Raw genomic sequence first — 17,734 nt, forward strand, 5'->3', positions numbered from 1 at the left:
AATGTGTATGAAATAGAACTGTAAGGGGATGCTTTTAGTAAAAAATGCTTTTTAGTTTGCATCTCACTTTATCCTGGCTCTTTGGTTTTGCATTTCAGCTTGGATAATAGATGACTCAAAATTTTTAGTTATTGCTAACTTGTGATCAGTTTAAGCTTCTGCTCTTTTACATTAGCAGGACATTGCAATGTTAAGCTCACAGATAAGCCAGGGTGATGTTAATTCTTTTAAAAATAAGCATTTTTCAATGATTGGGGAGCGATCACAATCCATGATTAAAAAATGACATCACTATTTTTGTAGAAGACCTACTGTTGTTTCAGTTAAACAGGTCTTGAGGTCTATAAATGTTTATCAGTCTGATGGGGGTAGTCTGCACCTTAATGGTACTAGGTGCTTAGGGTTCAGCCCACCCCATTGTAGTGTGGCCCTTTAAAATTTTGAAAGGTTCTATATCTGTGTATTTAAGAAAAAACACGGAGGAGAGATAGAGAGGAAGTGTGTGAGGGAATGAGTGGTGTTTGGGAGGAAGTCCTGTCACTGTCTTTAAGAGCCTGGGGCTAGGAGATTTTGCTGTCGTCTCGCCTGATAAGCTGGGAGAAGGGGACCAGCATAACTGCTGCCTCCTCCCTAATAGCAGGGAGACAGCAGCAGGAAAAGACTGGCCTGTTGAACATTCCGAGTTGAAGAACTGATTGGGGAGAAGGAGCCAGTTGAAGGAGAAGCTGGTTGAGGCCCTACAGCTGGCTAAACTACAAGCCAGCTCCTAGGAGGACAGCTGAGGACTCCTGGCCTAAGGAGCGCAGTAATAACTACCTGAATTACCCAGCTCCAGGAGGAGAGCGTGGGGCTCATGCCATAAGGGGAAACTATGACTGTTCGATGTATAAATGCTGTTCCACAAGGAGAGCAAGGGCTTCTGTGTTTTGGGAGAGATGCAGGGATTGGCTCCAGGAGGCCAGCTCTAGGAAGGGGACTGAGCAGGACATGTCTTCTGAACCAGGGCAAGAGCTGATTGGGACTCTTAAATGGACCCACAGTGGGGTGAAAGTGGCACAGCTAACAGTGAGTTATACTTTGTGGAAAGACTTAATAAATCAAACCCCACAAAGGGGATACGTGTTTTGAAGCAGGTTAATCAGGGAAGACTGATGGAAAGAAACTGGGGAAGGTGAGTGCTGAGTGCAATTACCCAGCAGGTGAGAGATGATGCAGGCTTTGGTAGAGCGGTGCTCTAGTGCTGTGAACATGTAAGCTCTGACTCGCCTCCAAAGTTGAGGCTTGGGAATCACCTGATTGGAATTGACATGAACAATCACTCGAAGAAAAAACGGTTACTAACCTTCTCATAGCTGCTGTTCTTTGAGATGTGTTGCTCATGTCCATTTCAATACCCACTCTCCTACCCCTCTGTCAGAGTAGCCAGCAAGAAGGAACTGAGTGGGTGGCAGGTCGCCAGGACCCAATATTGACCGCCATGAAGCTGTGACCCCTAGGGGAAACGTTTTCTGGTTGCTGAGCACACGGCCCGCGCACACACCTGATTAGAATTGACGTCAGCACTAGAACAGGGGTGGGCAAACTTTTTGGCCAAAGGGCCACATCTGAGTGGGGAAATTGCATGCAAGGCCGGGACAGGGGTGCAGGAGGAGGTGCAGGAAGGGGCTTAGGGCAGGGGGTTGAGGTGAAGGAAGGGTGCAGCAGGGGGCTCAGGGCAGGGAGTTGATATGCAAGGTGCAGGAGGGGTTTGGGCTCTGGCCCAGGCCCAGCACCGCTTACCTATAATGGCTTCAGGTTGGCAGCGGCATGCACCAGGGCCTGCCCTGGCCCCATGCTGTACTGAGCCAGGAAGCGGCCAGCACCATGTCCCTGCAGCCCCTGGGGGAGTGGGCACAGGGCTCAGTGCACTGCCCTTGCCATGCCTCAAGGTCCCTCCCCCAAAGCTCCTATTGGCCATGGTTCCCTGTTCCTGGCCAACGGGAGCTGCGGGGGGTGGTGCCTAGAGGTGAGGGCAATGCATGGAGCCCTCTTCCTCCCTTTCCCCCCTGGGCCGCAGGAACGTGATACCAGCCGCTTCTGAGAGTGGTGTGGGGCCCAGGGGGTGGCAATCGCACAGGCCGGATCCAAAGCCCTGAGGGGCTGGACCCAGCCTGCGGGCCGTAGTTTGCCCACCCCTGCACTAGAAGATGATTTACTTCCAAAATGTACCATTGGATGTGGCAGATTGCTGATCCGTTTGTTTTGCAACCTCAGATTAGCTTGTGGGTTTGACTTGTGGAAGAAAGCAATTCCTGTGCTCTTTAATTTCCAGGTTGAGGCCCTAGAAGATTACAATTACCCTTTTACACAAGTAACCTATGTAACTATTTACAGTATTCTTGCATTTTATGATTTATTCCAGGACGCCACTACGATACTTACTCTCCCCTGCTATTCAGAAAACAGCTGGAGATCTAATGCAGAGGCTAAACTGGATAGAGATGGAAAAAGTGGCTGCTTACCCAGGAGTAAATGATGCAGAAATGGTACTACATATTCCTGGAGGTGGCATCACAACATTGTTATACAGTGAGAGGTGGGTGAGCTGGCTGATGTTAAAGGGAACCATAGTAAGATGTCAGAATTCCTGTTTTAATTACCTAGATACAATCCACTTTTACTTCTTTAGTCAGATCCCAGGAAAAATGACCATGCATTGTCTTTTTGTGGGATGCTGTGTATATTATTAGTAATGGTATTCTTTGGAAAAACCTGTAGGAGTAGAATAGGAGATTGTCATCCCCAGAACAAACCCGTGATTGAGAGAGGATTTACATGACTTATAAAAACCCTCGCAAAATAAAGCTGCAGCACAGTAGCTAACAATCTGACTTTCATATGTTTTTTTTGATGGGGTTGGAAGGGAAAAGGAGGGAGGCTGCAATCAAGATCGTAACGAACACCCTATTTGATGATTAAAGTATGTATGGTAGAAGATTTGTCTTAACGTATTTAAGAGCCAAATTAATGCAGAAATTATCTATTATGATGTCAAAATAAGATCCAGAAAACTTTGCTTGTTTGGTCCATAACAGACAGGTTGAGCTAAACAGCTTCTGTAAAGATACTTGCTTTCATGATGATTGAAATAGTTCCCAATTATATGCTCCATCTTTAGAGAATAAAATTCTAAAATTTGATTTTTTTGAGTTTTTTGGCTTCAGGACCAGCACACAGTGTTTAAAAAAAAAAAAAAAAATGAATGTGGGTAAAAGGTTATGTTAAAAGCAAGTCTGAGTTTCAAGAATTTGACCGGTTTCAGAGTAACAGCTGTGTTAGTCTGTCTTTGCAAAAAGAAAAGGAGTACTTGTGGCACCTTAGAGACTAACCAATTTATTTGAGCATGAGCTTTTGTGAGCTACAGCTCACTTCATCGGATGCATACCGTGGAAACTGCAGTAGACATTATATACACACAGAGACCATGAAACAATACCCCCTCCCACCCCACTGTCCTGCTGGTAATAGCTTATCTAAAGTGATCATCAAGTTGGGCCATTTCCAGCACAAATCCAGGTTTTCTCATTCTCCGCGCCCCCCCCCCCCCACACACACACACAAACTCACTGAGAGTTACCAAAAGCAACTACAGCATTTGCTCAAGAAACTTCCTGAAAAAGCACAAGATCAAATCCGCACAGACACACCCCTGGAACCCCGACCTGGGATATTCTATCTACTACCCAAGATCCATAAACCTGGAAATCCTGGGCACCCCATCATCTCAGGCATTGGCACCCTGACAGCAGGATTGTCTGGCTATGTAGACTCCCTCCTCGGGCCCTAAGCTACCAGCACTCCCAGCTACCTTTGAGACACCACTGACTTCCTGAGGAAACTTCAATCCATCGGCGATCTTCCTGATAACACCATCCTGGCCACTATGGATGTAGAAGCCCTCACACCAACATTCCACACAAAGATGGACAACAAGCCGTCAAGAACACTATCCCCGATAATGTCACGGCTAACCTGGTGGCTGAACTTTGTGACTTTGTCCTTACACATAACTGTTTTACATTTGGGGACAATGTATACCTTCAGATCAGCGGGACTGCTATGGGTACCCGCATGGCCCCACAGTATGCCAACATTTTTATGGCTGATTTAGAACAATGCTTCCTCAGCTCTCGTCCCCTAAAGCTTGCGCTATATTGATGACATCTTCATCATCTGGACCCATGGAAAAGAATTCTTGAGGAATTCCACCATGATTTCAACAATTTCCATCCCACCATCAACCTCAGCCTGGTCCAGTCCACACAAGAGATCCACTTCCTGGACACTACAGTGCTAATAAACAATGGTCACATAAACACCACCCTATACCGGAAACCTACCGACCGCTATTCCTACCTACATGCCTCCAGCTTTTACCCTGACCACACCACATGATCCATCGTCTACAGCCAAGCTCTGCGATACAACCGCATTTGCTCCAACCCCTCAGACAGAGACAAACACCTACAAGATCTCTATCAAGCATTCTTACAACTACAATATCCACCTGCGGAAGTGAAGAAACAGATTGATAGAGCCAGAAGAGTTCCCAGAAGTCACCTACTACAGGACAGGCCTAACAAAGAAAATAACAGAACGCCACTAGCCGTCACCTTCAGCCCCCAACTAAAACCCCTCCAACGCATTATTAAGGATCTACAACCTATCCTGAAGGATGACCCAACACTCTCACAAATCTTGGGAGACAGGCCAGTCCTTGCCTACAGACAGCCCCGCAACCTGAAGCAAATACTCACCAACAACCACATACCACACAACAGAACCACTAGCCCAGGAACCTATCCTTGCAACAAAGCCCGTTGCCAACTGTGCCCACATATCTATTCAGGGGACACCATCACAGGGCCTAATAACATCAGCCACACTATCAGAGGCTCGTTCACCTGCACATCCACCTATGTGATATATGCCATCATGTGCCAGCAATCCCCCTCTGCCATTTACATTGGTCAAACTGGACAGTCTCTACGTAAAAGAATAAATGGACACAAATCAGATGTCAAGAATTATAATTCATAAACCAGTCGGAGAACACTTCAATCTCTCTGGTCACGCAATCACCGACATGAAGGTCACTATCTTACAACAAAAAAAACTTCAAATCCAGACTCCAGCGAGAAACTGCTGAATTGGAATTCATTTGCAAATTGGATACTATTAATTTAGGCTTAAATAGAGACTGGGAGTGGCTAAGTCATTATACAAGGTAGCCTATTTCCCCTTGCTTTTTCCTACCCCCCCCCCGACGTTCTGGTTAAACTTGGATTTAAACTTGGAGAGTGGTCAGTTTGGATGAGCTATTGCCAGCAGGAGAGTGAGTTTGTGTGTGTATGGGGGTGGGGGGGTGAGAGAACCTGGATTTGTGCTGGAAATGGCCCACCTTGATTATCATGCACATTGTAGGGAGAGTGGTCACTTTGGATGAGCTATTACCAGCAGGAGAGTGAGTTTGTGTGTGTGGTTTTTGGAGGGGGGTGAGGGAGTGAGAGAACCTGGATTTGTGCTGGAAATGACCCACCTTGATTATCATACACATTGTGAAGAGAGTGGTCACTTTGGATGGGCAATTACCAGCAGGAGAGTGAGTTTGTGTGTGTGTGGGGGGGGGGGGGCGGAGGGTGAGAGAACCTGGATTTGTGCTTGAAATGGCCCAACTTGATGATCACTTTAGATAAGCTATTACCAGCAGGACAGTGGGGTGGGAGGGGGTATTGTTTCATGGTCTCTGTATGTATATAATGTCTACTGCAGTTTCCACGATATGCATCCGATGAAGTGAGCTGTAGCTCACGAAAGCTCATGCTCAAATAAATTGGTTAGTCTCTAAGGTGCCACAAGTACTCCTTTTCTTTTTGCAAAGAATTTGACCATAAAACTTACCATGCTGACTGAGTTAAACAACTTTTGCAATGAAGTGTGTTAAATTATTTTGTGCCAGGTACAAGAACGTATTACTTTCTTAGCATATGTTGCCTTTCACCCCATCTGAGCTTTAGCCTTGACTAGGGTTAAAAATCCTGGCCTTTATTTGCATTTATTATTTGGATCATGGAAGCACATAGAAGCCCCTATCAAGATTTAGACCCTATTGCACTATGTGCTGTATAAACACAATGTAAGAGACAATCCCTGCCTTGAAAAGCTCACAATCTAAATTTGATGTGACAAGGGATGAGATCAGGGAAACAGGTATAGAGAGATTAAGTGATTTGACCTAGTTCACACAGCAAGTCAGTGGGAGAGCCGGGCCTAGCATCCAGATGTCTTGACTCCCAGTCTACAGGTCTATGTACACCGTGCTGCCTCTCAGAAAGACAGTCAGACATTTTATGCACCAAATACTCAATATCACATGCTTCACAAAGCTTAGGCTGAAGATTCAATGTCTCTGCTTTTGTCAGGCTACTACTTTTAATGACTTTCCCAATCTTGAAACTTGAATGGGGTTTAAGCTATTTGTGTGTGGTTTTGTTTTTGTTTTGGGTGGGGGAGATGTCATTTTTAACATTTCCCACTTAAGTTCAGGATAAACCTTCATATTTTTCTGAACTTGCCATTTCAAATAGGAAACTTATTTGAGCAGTGTCTTCTATGCTATTTTTACTTCATGTTCTTCAAATACACATCATTCCATTGAGTGTCTCATTCTTCCTTTATGGTGTTTAAGTAAGATAGTTATTCTTCTATCCAATGACTAGAATGTCCGTGTCTGCTAGTTTCTGAAATGTTGAGTTACAATAAAACTTGGGTTAGAAAACAGTGTAATTCCAGGTTGGAAATATTTATTATTGTATTTGTAACGAATCACTCATTAGAAATGATTGCTGTTTGAATTACTAATACTTTAATAGAAGCTCCCACTATGGTGGGTGTTTGCTCCCCATGTTGAAACTACAGTGAAATTCCTAGGCTAAATATTAAGGGAGGCAGCTTCCAATCTGGATTATAATTATAATTCTGTGGGGGAAAAGTAGAAAAATTCTATTGGTTGGAGCTCTATTGTGGTTCCTTATATCAAGCTACACCCATCCTAAGAATGTGTATGTGTAAGCTCAGTAATGTTATACTCCCATCAGGCCTTTCCTTGTTGTTTAACCAGATTCTAATCCTCTTCTTCGTTTTACTCTGTGCCGCTTGAGATTGCCTTTCTATGTCCTTCCTGTTACCTTCAGTAAATTATCCTCCACCTATGTTCATCTGGTTCCAGCAGCTATTCCCTGATTTAGCTTCCCATATCTAAGTCCTACCTTCTTTCATAGTGTGGGGACAGCATGCATATAACCAACCACTCCACTTTTCAGTGTTTGTAGTACATGAAGAGATTAAGGATCAGCATCTAAGAAATCTGTATGAATGCCCAGGTAGCAGTACTAAAACAGCAAACCAGCTGTGGAGTAGTACTCCCACAGCATAGGATCTATGCCCTCCCTGCTAAGACCAGTTGGTTGACTATCAGAAGGCAAACAGACAACCTGGATGTTTTTTATTTTAGAAAACCAGTGGGCTGCTCCCTTTTATGTAAAAGACGAAAACCTGATGTTAAATAAGCTCCCCCCCACTGATTATTGTGCCAATTGAAAATCTGACCAATTTCTGTTCCAGTTGTTCAAATGGAATTGAAATGGCAGTTCTGTTGAAATTCTGCTCAGAGGGGGACAACATCCCTGATGCACTGGCTCTTGTTAACTATCTTAATGAGTGGCTCCAGCTAATCAAAAGTGAAGTAAGTACTCTTTCAGCTCAAGGTTTTGCTTTTAGCTCTTGCTGTTTTCATTTCAGCAGCTCGAAATTAGGCACCTTCACCTTTTAACTGAACTTTCATGAACTTGACAGCCTGTCAGCTGAGGTTACATGTCAGAGTAAGTGGTGTCCTTTTGTTCCAAGGTTACTGGAAAGGTAAGGAAGTGCTCCACCTGCAATCAGTGGAAGCAAACTCCTACCCAAGATGTAGGGCCCTACCATGTTCATGGTCCATTTTGGTCAATTTCATGGCCATAGAATTTAAAAAAATCAAATTTCATGAAGGCAGTGCAGAATTAAGGGTGGCAATATTGTAACACCCACCCCAATAAGCTTGCAACCCCCTGATTTCCACAAGTAGGGGGAAGGTGCTGATCTGCAGGGTCCACTGGGGGCTGTGAGGAGGAGGTGGGGGGCAGCCAAATGAGGTTATAGCAGAGTGTTGCATTACTTTAAACAAGCATGTTCTGTAATGGAGCAGGGATGCAAGATTGAAACAAGGTTAAGCAAGAGGATGTTAAGTGGGGAATTGCAAGAGGATGTTAAGTGGGGAATTACTGTAGCTCCAAGACCATCTACAGTGATTATAGGTACTTAGAGCTGTACCACACTGCTGTTTGTTACTAAATATCCCCCTGGCTGCAAATGGGAGGGGAAATGGGAAAAGCAGACTTGCCATCTGTGGTTAATGTAATTCCAAAATTTGAAAATGTATTTTGTTCTTAAATCAGCAGACCAGTGATGCCCCAGCTATTCCTTCACAATGGAAAATACCACATTCTTGGAGATTACTCTTTGGCAGTGGCCTTCCACCTGCACTCTTCTGATTAGTCTGGTATTCTGAAAAATCAATTGTATAAAATCTAAAGACTAACATTTAACTTTATGCACATTAATATCCTCTATTTATGCAAACATTTCCTTTTAATACAATGTATCAAAATTTAAAGTAGATCTCACTCTGACCAAAGAACTGTATGGTGTGCACAGAAGTTTCTTTGATATCTTCTGGTGACTCTTTTCTAATAAAAGACTTGTAAAATTTTTTTTTTCTTTTAGAGAATTAACCACACAAGTTAAAATATCCTGCTCACCTATCTTTGCCATGAAGGTAACAAACTTACCAATTCCTAAATCAATTTGTGAGTCTAGCCTAAAGCTGGAGACCCTTTACCCCATTAGCCTACTCCCTCTCTCCTGGCAGTCTGACTGAGCAAGCCACCAGTGATTCCTACTGCTCTAAGTGGCTGTGCACTGTCTGCGGAGGTGCTACACAGAAGACCTATCAAGCTGGACTGTGGTTTTTTTAATTTTGTTCCACAGCACTGTAAAAGAGACAGCACAGACTCCACCTCTTCCCATGGGCTGCAGAGAGACCAAGGTTAAAACTGTCCAGGTGGATAATCCTTACTAATGACAGCTAGTTTGATTGTTGCCAGAGAAATGCCTCAACTTTCAAATTTTTTTCTTTAAATTTAAGATTTTGATAGGCTTTGCACAACTACCGTATAAAAATAAGATTTACAGGGCTAAGATAATTCAAATTACTAATTACAAAAGAACATGGATTGTACTGTGGACATAATCAGACCACTTCAGAAGTAGCTGTTGAAATCAGTTCTGTTTTAAATCTCCAGGAATATGAAATATTTGTTTAAAGTGTAATCCTAAAACTGTCAGATGTAAATTATGGCTTACACATAGGAACCTTTGATAATTGATTTTCATATTGGTATTACAGTAATGCTGAGATTATATTACATTGTCTGAAGATTTAAGCTAGTTCACTTTTCTCAGACTTTTCAGAATTATCTGGAAATCAGTTTACAAAGAAGTGTTTCATAAGGGAGATGCCTCAGGGTTTAGGAGAGTAGTTCTACCTACTCAAAGTATGTGAGCATTAAAAAGGGTTGCTCTGGAAGGATTCATGAATGACGGAGGTGGCATCTTATTCATAATGAAAATAAAATTGCTCTGAACCAAGAAGTGAATCAACGGTAATGGCATCCAAAAAGACAATGCAGCTCAGAGAAAGAGAAAGGATTAAGTACAGTCACGAAAGAAGACTGTGGGATTGTCAGACTTGGTATTACTGGACAGGTCTGTTTCCCATTTCAGTGTCATGGTTGCTTAGTGAAATGTGGCCAGATTAAAAAGTTGCAAAAAATGTTTATACAGCTTTCTATAGTCCCCATTTTAGAACAAGATATGTAAATATATTAACAGTGCTTTTCTGTCACTGAATTATCTATAACAAACTTTTGTAGGGAGCAGCTCATGCCTAGCTGAACATTACAGAAGTTTAAGACTTAACTGTGTAAAGGTGCAAGAGGGATACAACTTTAGTATTTAGCAATCAACTTAATTGAAGGTACAAAAAAAGTCTCATTTAAATCAATAGTACTCACATACTTAAGAACTTCATTAGATCCTAGTGAGAGGGTTCACCCTTTGCAGGATTGAATTCAAAATCAAAGTGAAAAATGCTGAGCTGGAGTAGAGACCTGGTTCTTGGGGCTGGGACTTGGAGTAACTTGAATAAAGATAGTGGAGTTATCAATGTAACAGATTAGAATCTGACCTACTGTATTTAACTGAAGCTGCAAGTATGTAGGGAACCAGAATGCAGTTACCTGACTGGGAATTTGGACAAGACATAAGGCTTAACATTCATATAATTAAGAAAATAGTTACAGGTCTTCAATGAGTGCAAGAGGCTACCTGTGGGGAGCAAGTTTAATGAGGTCCTTTAGTACCACAAACTGTTTCTGAAAACCTCTGCAGGAGGGACCTGATCCTGTACATTTATTTATGAATAGTCCCACTGCAGTGGATGTACCTCCTTTTAGATGTCTTAAATCCAGAAGACCAAATTGCAAACTGAAGGTCACAGCCATAGATTGGTTACCCTCACTACTTCCTTCATATTTATTACACCCAGTAGCTTAAATTTAGGCCCTGTTACTGCAATGAGGTGGTAGCCAGTGTTTTACTAGACAGTTGTAAAGCACAAAGGCTCTCCTTGACTGGGGCCTACTACTCATACAAATACAGTAGGGTGCCCTCTGAACTTAGTGGTAATGATATGGATTTGAGGGACAGCATTGGACCTTCAAACAGGCATTTGAAGATCACAGAATAATTGTTCAAATTTTTCATAAAAACAAGGTATCAGCTCAGGATTTTTCCAGCTCTTTTATGTGCCTTGTTCCATGCAGTTTCATTTTGACCTCTTAAAAAGTTGTTTATAGAAAGCTTTCTGTATTTAGCTGGGCCTGTTGAGTAGTTTCAGCTGTTGCAAATCAAAGGGATTGTTTTCTTGAGGCCCTGCAGCAACATCATTCCCAGCAGAACTGAGTGTGAGCTTAAAAGAGATTACTTAATTCTGTATGGGGGACAGTTTTCCTAGATATGTCTCCACAAGGCTCAGCCTGATTGTGTATACAAGTTTTAGTTACTTTAGTACAAAAACAATTAGTAAGAAAATCCTTTCGTTTCCTGTTTGGATAACTCAAACATGTAAGCTACATTTTATCAATTTCCAAAACAAATTCATGCTTAGAACTAGACTTTTTTTCTGCCTCTGCTTAAGTTCAGCATTAAGGCCTTAAAAGAAAGTACTTATCCCACGGTAGGACTAGGACCAGAGTGTATTTTAACTGACTGTATCCAAATTGCCACACAAAAAAAGCAGCTATCTGCATTTCTTTCATTGGTAAAGTATTATGAATATTTATAGTAGCATGATAATGGAACTATGAAAAGTAAGTGCAGATTTTCAGATGTGTAGGCTTATAAGAATCCTACCTTGTAATCATGTTTACTTTATTATCCAATTCATTAATTTAACCTGTTTTTGAAAGCCCTATTAATATGAAGTTATGGTTGAGATTCAAATGCATGGAAGTCATGGGGGGGTGACATATAGAAATATTTAAAGTGGTCTAAAGTGGGTCCTATGCAGTTCACAGCCCTGGGATATGCTGCAGAAGTGTGCTCTTGAATCTGAGTTTTCATTTTAACAAGTATTTATAGCCTCGTAAGTGCAAAGAAAGCCTTGAAAACGTAAGCAGAGTGTAAAGTGAGGTAAATAAGTCTCCACCCAGCCTGAAACAATAGCTGAGACAAGAATAGTTATCTCAAAGATTAAGCCTAAAACTAAAATTATAATTTAGGCCCCAATTCAGAAAAGCATCCTTGATTCAGGACAATTAAACATGCTTTAGTGCTATTTTGAATAGAGATGCTTTCCTGAATTGGGGGCTCAACACCCACCATTAACTATTTCTCTGAGGCTCACTTCAATAGAAACATTGAACTAGATATACTTACCTCAAAATACCTCATATGCTTCCTCACTTCAGACCCAATTCCATCATCACCTCCTCACCCGTGACTACTTCCAAAGTGCAGTTAGATATTGTCAACACAGAAGTCTGCTACAACTTGAAAAAAGTATGGACAGCACAAAATAAATGGAGTATCAAAATAATTTACAAAGCATTATTCGGTATTGATTTGTAGACTTTGCTTTTTAATTCAACAAAACCCTCAATTTTTAAGTTCACCTGAGGCTGCCACAGAATTTCCTGAGGACTGCAGAATCCATGGACCTTGCTGCAGAATTTAGGTCCAGTCTGCCACACAATAGAGGCCTTGGATTAGTGCTAAAACAATCAAGATCAGTACATGGGTTTGAGGGAGTCAGTTAAATTGATTTAACATATTCCGAGTGGCTGGAAGAGAAGGGTGCATGAGGAAAAGCAACTAAGGGGAGGGTATAAGGTACAGAAGCACCTACCCTGATTTACATTTCTGGTCCTTGTGTATAAGTGCTATTACAATAATTTTTGTTGAGGTTACTTTGAACTCTAATAGATTCACATATCTTACACACTATCTCTGAATTTGGCATCTGAAATAAAGTTCTGTTCTCTACAGTGATTGTTAACTTGACCATACTGCACAAGTATCAAGGCGTAAATTCAGCAATGTACACAGAATATTAATTTAAAGGCATGAACCCACTGAAGCTATAGAGAGACTCCCATTGGCAGTAATTGGCATAGTGCAACGGTTATGCTTGTGGGAAATAGAAGTTTGAGATTTTAAATGGACAAATAAGGAAATCAAACCATATCATCATATGGCAACTTTCTTGCACTGGATTTTGCAGAGCATCTTGTGCATAAAGACTAGAACAAACATGGAAAGAGTTACTGAAGCAAGTATTCAAGTATCCTTGTTTTCATTTAACTGGAATGTTTACAAAACAAGATTTGGAAAACAAGAGGTAGAGTTCCTAATGGAGGCTACCTCAATACTCAGCATCAAATTTGTAGTTTTCCAGTTCGGTAAGAAAAAGAAAGCCTCGAGATAAATCCCAATTTTCTTGTAATACTGTTTAATAGGTTTTCCCTAACATAATGCGCACACAACAGTATGTTGTCAATTTAAAAAAATATTTAATGCTGCCAAAAACATATAAAAATACAATAAAAATGGCAGTACAAAGTATTTTCTAGTTTATTTCTTTTACATCTTTCTACAGTTAATACAGGCATTATAAAAACCACAAAAGACAGCAAGTTATTTTGTTTCGCAAAGTAGCATGCTGGTGGTGTTCTTCATCCCCTGGATGTAGTTTACGTTGTAAACAGATAATTATGAGGCCTTCTTGGTATTTATCAGACCTCACTTTTGTTCCCGGAGAGGGGTTCATATCTTGCCTTGCATGTCAATAGTTTGCAATTTATAGATGTAGAATATTCACAAGTCTTGGAGGTTTAGATGTCAGTCAGTCTCGGCCTACGACATACAACGCAAAACAAAGTCACCGATTCAGTAAAGACTAAAAATCAATAGACTAAGGGCTTGGAAGTCACTATAATTATAAGGCAAACCCCCAAACTGGTAATTTGTTCCAATTTTTCACATTTGTTTCTCAGACTAAATTACTCCATTACTGTCAGTAGTAAAACTGTTTGAAATGCCAAATCTTTTTCAGAAGAGATACTATAGATAAGGCAAATGCACGCTGGAGATCCCCAGTCCAGCAGGTCACAAAAGCCCATGCCCAACTTTAAGCATGTGAGTAGTCCCATTGACTACAGTGGGACTGAGTATTTTGCTGGACAAGGACGTAATAACTGCTCTTTGAAATCTGAATGCCAGTCCTGTTTTATAAGGCATAGTTCAAAGCAAAATGACATTCCAAGTCTAAATTCACTTGTCCCAATCAGGGAATTCCAAAATTATAACGTTTTTAATAAAGCAAAGCCTATATGACGAGAAACAAATTAAAAGAACCAACATTCATAAACCCACACTGATTTCTTCCAGAGCACAGTAATCTTTTCTTAAACTTAATTGACAGCATCTTTAAAAAGGTTTATTTTTCCACATATCAGGCCTTTTAATGCAAATAAAGACTCAAGACAGATGAAATATTTTGAACACATTTATTTTCAGTACACAAGAGTGAGATTGAGCTGAAGCCAATGAAAAAACAGCTTTAAAAGGCAGGAAGACTATCACACAATTATAAACTTTGCCAAATTCCACCCTGTAGTTTAAATCACTTGTCCACAATGACAATTTTCCCCATGAGTTCTCTCAATCAATTTACATAAGTTTCTTGTGTAGTCATCCAAAAATCTGACGTTTAAGTCTAATAAATGAAGAGGTACACTAAATAATTTTATTGGCCTCTTTTATACTTTGAGACGATGTAGTCTTTTTCATACCCACCCCCATCACACACACTTGCCTTTTTTATAATGTCCATTTGCACTATACTGTTTATTTTTAAAATACAGTGTTAAAATAAAAATACATCAGTTTATGAAATGGAACATGTAATGTTCCAAAGGTTTAATTAAGTTAAAGTAAGTTTCATTTGCAAATTAAATTTCCCTAAAATGCACGTGTAATTTCTCCAAATCTTTACTTTAGACTGTATTTAATTATTGCTATTGGATAACTCCTGCTCAACAAGTAAAGGGGAAAATATTTAAAAGACGGAGGGGCACTCAACACAGTAAGTGGTGCCATTGCAAACAACAGATTTTCCCCTGCCAGAAAAATATAATTGAATAGAAAACCATAAGAACTTATTCCAATCCTTATAAAATAGAATGTGCTACTTATAACGGAGATTCACATGTACATTAGTGATTACTCGTTAAAAGGCGAACGAGATTTATATGAAGCTAATCATCTGAATGTCAGCTTTAAAGTAACCTAATTAAAAAAATAAGTTCTACTATGCTCCAATTATCTGTAATTATTCTGGGAAACAATACATGCAGGGGAAAAAGGATCACAGTCAAGATTTGAATCAGAAGCTCAACAGCATTTCAGAACTAGTGCCCCAATCAGGATTTAATATTTCAGAAGTAAAGACGGTTGTCTCATGTGCTCATGACTTAACTGCCATAGAAACAACAAAGTATGCACAGCCTAGATTTTGCACACCTTCCTGTAAAGTGCTATGAACTAAAGACAAAAGAGGAAATCCTGACTCCACTAAAAAGTCAGTGGGTATTTTGCCATTATTTTAAATGGAACTAGGATTTTACACAAAGTTCCTTCCTGGAATGTGATAAAAGGCTTCATTCTAAGCTTCTTTCCCAACCTCATACTGCAGCAGATCGTAGTTTAAAATATTTTTGCCTGTCACTGGTGTGATCCTTAAAAATTGTTACAGCTTGGTTGTTAATGATGCAGCCAAACCAACCAAACACAGCTTATCCATGAATTACCAAATACATTTACAAATGCTACTTTGTGGTGTGGAAAGGAGTGAACAGAATGTGAGCACACATGAACATTCCCAAGCAAGTCTTCTTGGGGTCTGGGCAATGTAGGAGACAAAGTTTAGATGGAGTCAGGTAAAAATTCAAATTAAGGTCTTCAAAGATGCATTTAGAGCTTGTCATCAGAGGAAAACAGAAAAGGCTTGGAAAAATCCTGCTGCTGAGTCAGGAGATAAATGGAGACTTGCAATTTCAGAGAATGGGATATTATCTATCTTCGAGATGTTTTTTTCTTAACTGTTTTCCTTTAAGCACTTTAAGATATGGAGATCTTATTTACTTTTATAATAGTACTTCATAGCACTACATACATTTTCCCATAAACGAAACCCAGTCGTTTGTAAGACACTTTACAACACTTAAAAGTTTTAATTGAAAGAAATATGGGCAGATTGAGGAGTAAGATATATGATGGAAAGACTAATGCACTTGCTTTAGGCTAGGGGTTGATTAGAGTTAGAACAGCTGAAGGTTTTAAAAAAAAATATATATATATATTTGTTGGGACAAGACCTTCCTAAACACAAAATCTTCACTCCCCCCAGATTGCTTAAGGTCTTGAATTTAGCATTCCTGAACTTGGTTGTATTATCCTTAAAATACCTACTTACAACAAGTAACCAAAATTTACTATATGTGCCAAAGCAATTACTAAATCTTGGCTCTGCCATGGCTCCAGTACCAGTTGCAATCTTGTTTTAATGGCAGTCTTAAAGAAACCCAGCTCTAAACACTGTAAGACTCCACCATCTGAAGTCTCATTATTCTACTAACACCAGGGGAATTCACTATTCACACTACCTGGAGTTACCTGTGTAAATCTATTGCACTTCTGTGAGACACTCCTCAAAAGTGTATGTTGTTCAGTCATCTAACTGCAGTGCAATGAAATAGCAACTCAGTTTCAGTCCCATGTTTAACCCCCTGCTACTGAGCCTGCAGGTGGCTGGAGACCTTTCAAAATGTTTTATTAAGGAGATCACATCATTATCCCCATTTTACACATTTGGAAACTGAGGCAGAGAGGTAGGGTGATTTGTTCAAGGTCACTCAGCAGACCAGTGGCAGAGCCATGAATAGAACTCAAGTCTCCTGATTGCTTATCCAGTGCTCTATCCACTAGGCCACACGGCCTTCTTCCTTGGAGGAGAATGAGTTTGACAGCTGCATAAAGGAACCTATACAATGGGAAGGAAGTTAACAATGGAGCTGGGAAAAGAGCTATTTTAGATACACTTTTTTGTACAAATAGTGTGAAGTTTATGATCCATCTCAAAGTGATCTGAAGGTAAAGAAGTACTTCCTTCATCTGCTATTCCTCATGAAGTGGTTAACTATTGTGTTTATTATGGTGCTAGGCAACTTACATAGATCGGGCATCCTTGATTAAGACTACGTCACAGTTAACATCTTATCAAATAACTGATAATATTCATCTATATTCTGTAGCTAATACTTTCAATTACATTTGAAACAAGTTTTTCACGAAGTTAAACCAGTTTTAAGTTACCTTCAGTGTGCCATTATTGATATGTGACAGATTTTTATCATTACATGGAATAAAACTCAAAAAAATCAGTAAGATGAGACACAAAGTATCACATTACATATTTAATGAAATGTCAGAACTTTTAACAAAACTAGAGCGTCAGACAGTAGCTGAAGTCTGAATACAGCTTCCATGAATCAGTTTAACAATTTGCGTCTAAGTCTAGGGCTAGCAAATAGCTTTATTAAAAAAAACCCATAAGCAATTTCAAGCTTTTTTAAATAACTGCAAAAACAAAAAATAAATAAATAAAAGGAATGCAGTGTACAGAGGAGAAACTGAAAAGTGCTTCATCAGAACCTTAGCTGCTCATATCCAAAGTCTCAAAATCTTGAAATGTGGGGAATGGATGCACTGTGCACAAATTATGCTTTACATTTAGTTCCAAAATCAAATTTTTTTGTTTTGGTCAAATAAATTTGTACAAACTAAGCTTTTAAAAGTACAGTTCGCTACAAAAAGTAAGATTAAATATGCAGTTATAAAATATATTTATCCTGGGTCATAAGAATATAAAATGTTGATGCCTATGTCAATAGTACATTACACATATATAAGGATAACTTCT

The 17,734-nt window shown here is 40.1% G+C and overlaps 2 protein-coding genes across 10 annotated transcripts in view; one reads left to right on the forward strand and one right to left on the reverse strand.

Moving 5' to 3' along the window:
* Window positions 1–17,613, forward strand: part of PSMG2 (proteasome assembly chaperone 2) — a 30,311-nt gene extending 12,698 nt beyond the window's left edge. For 2 of the 5 annotated variants that reach the window (XM_073331661.1, XM_073331666.1), the window contains exons 5-7: window positions 2,402–2,575; window positions 7,663–7,783; window positions 8,532–8,844. In XM_073331661.1, the coding sequence (XP_073187762.1) occupies window positions 2,402–2,575; window positions 7,663–7,783; window positions 8,532–8,627 (391 nt within the window). In that variant the 3' untranslated portion in view covers window positions 8,628–8,844. The other 3 variants (XM_073331665.1, XM_073331664.1, XM_073331662.1) reach the window with 3 other exon arrangements.
* The window catches only part of PTPN2 (protein tyrosine phosphatase non-receptor type 2), a 58,201-nt gene continuing 53,712 nt past the window's right edge, over window positions 13,246–17,734 (reverse strand). For all 5 annotated transcript variants that reach the window (XM_073331660.1, XM_073331657.1, XM_073331656.1 and 2 more), the window contains one exon: window positions 13,246–13,608. In XM_073331660.1, coding sequence (XP_073187761.1) covers window positions 13,587–13,608 — 22 coding nt within the window. In that variant the 3' untranslated portion in view covers window positions 13,246–13,586. The remainder of the gene's footprint in view (window positions 13,609–17,734) is intronic.

Source organism: Lepidochelys kempii, chromosome 2 (genome assembly GCF_965140265.1).
Source record: "Lepidochelys kempii isolate rLepKem1 chromosome 2, rLepKem1.hap2, whole genome shotgun sequence".
Lineage (NCBI taxonomy): Eukaryota > Metazoa > Chordata > Testudines > Cheloniidae > Lepidochelys > Lepidochelys kempii.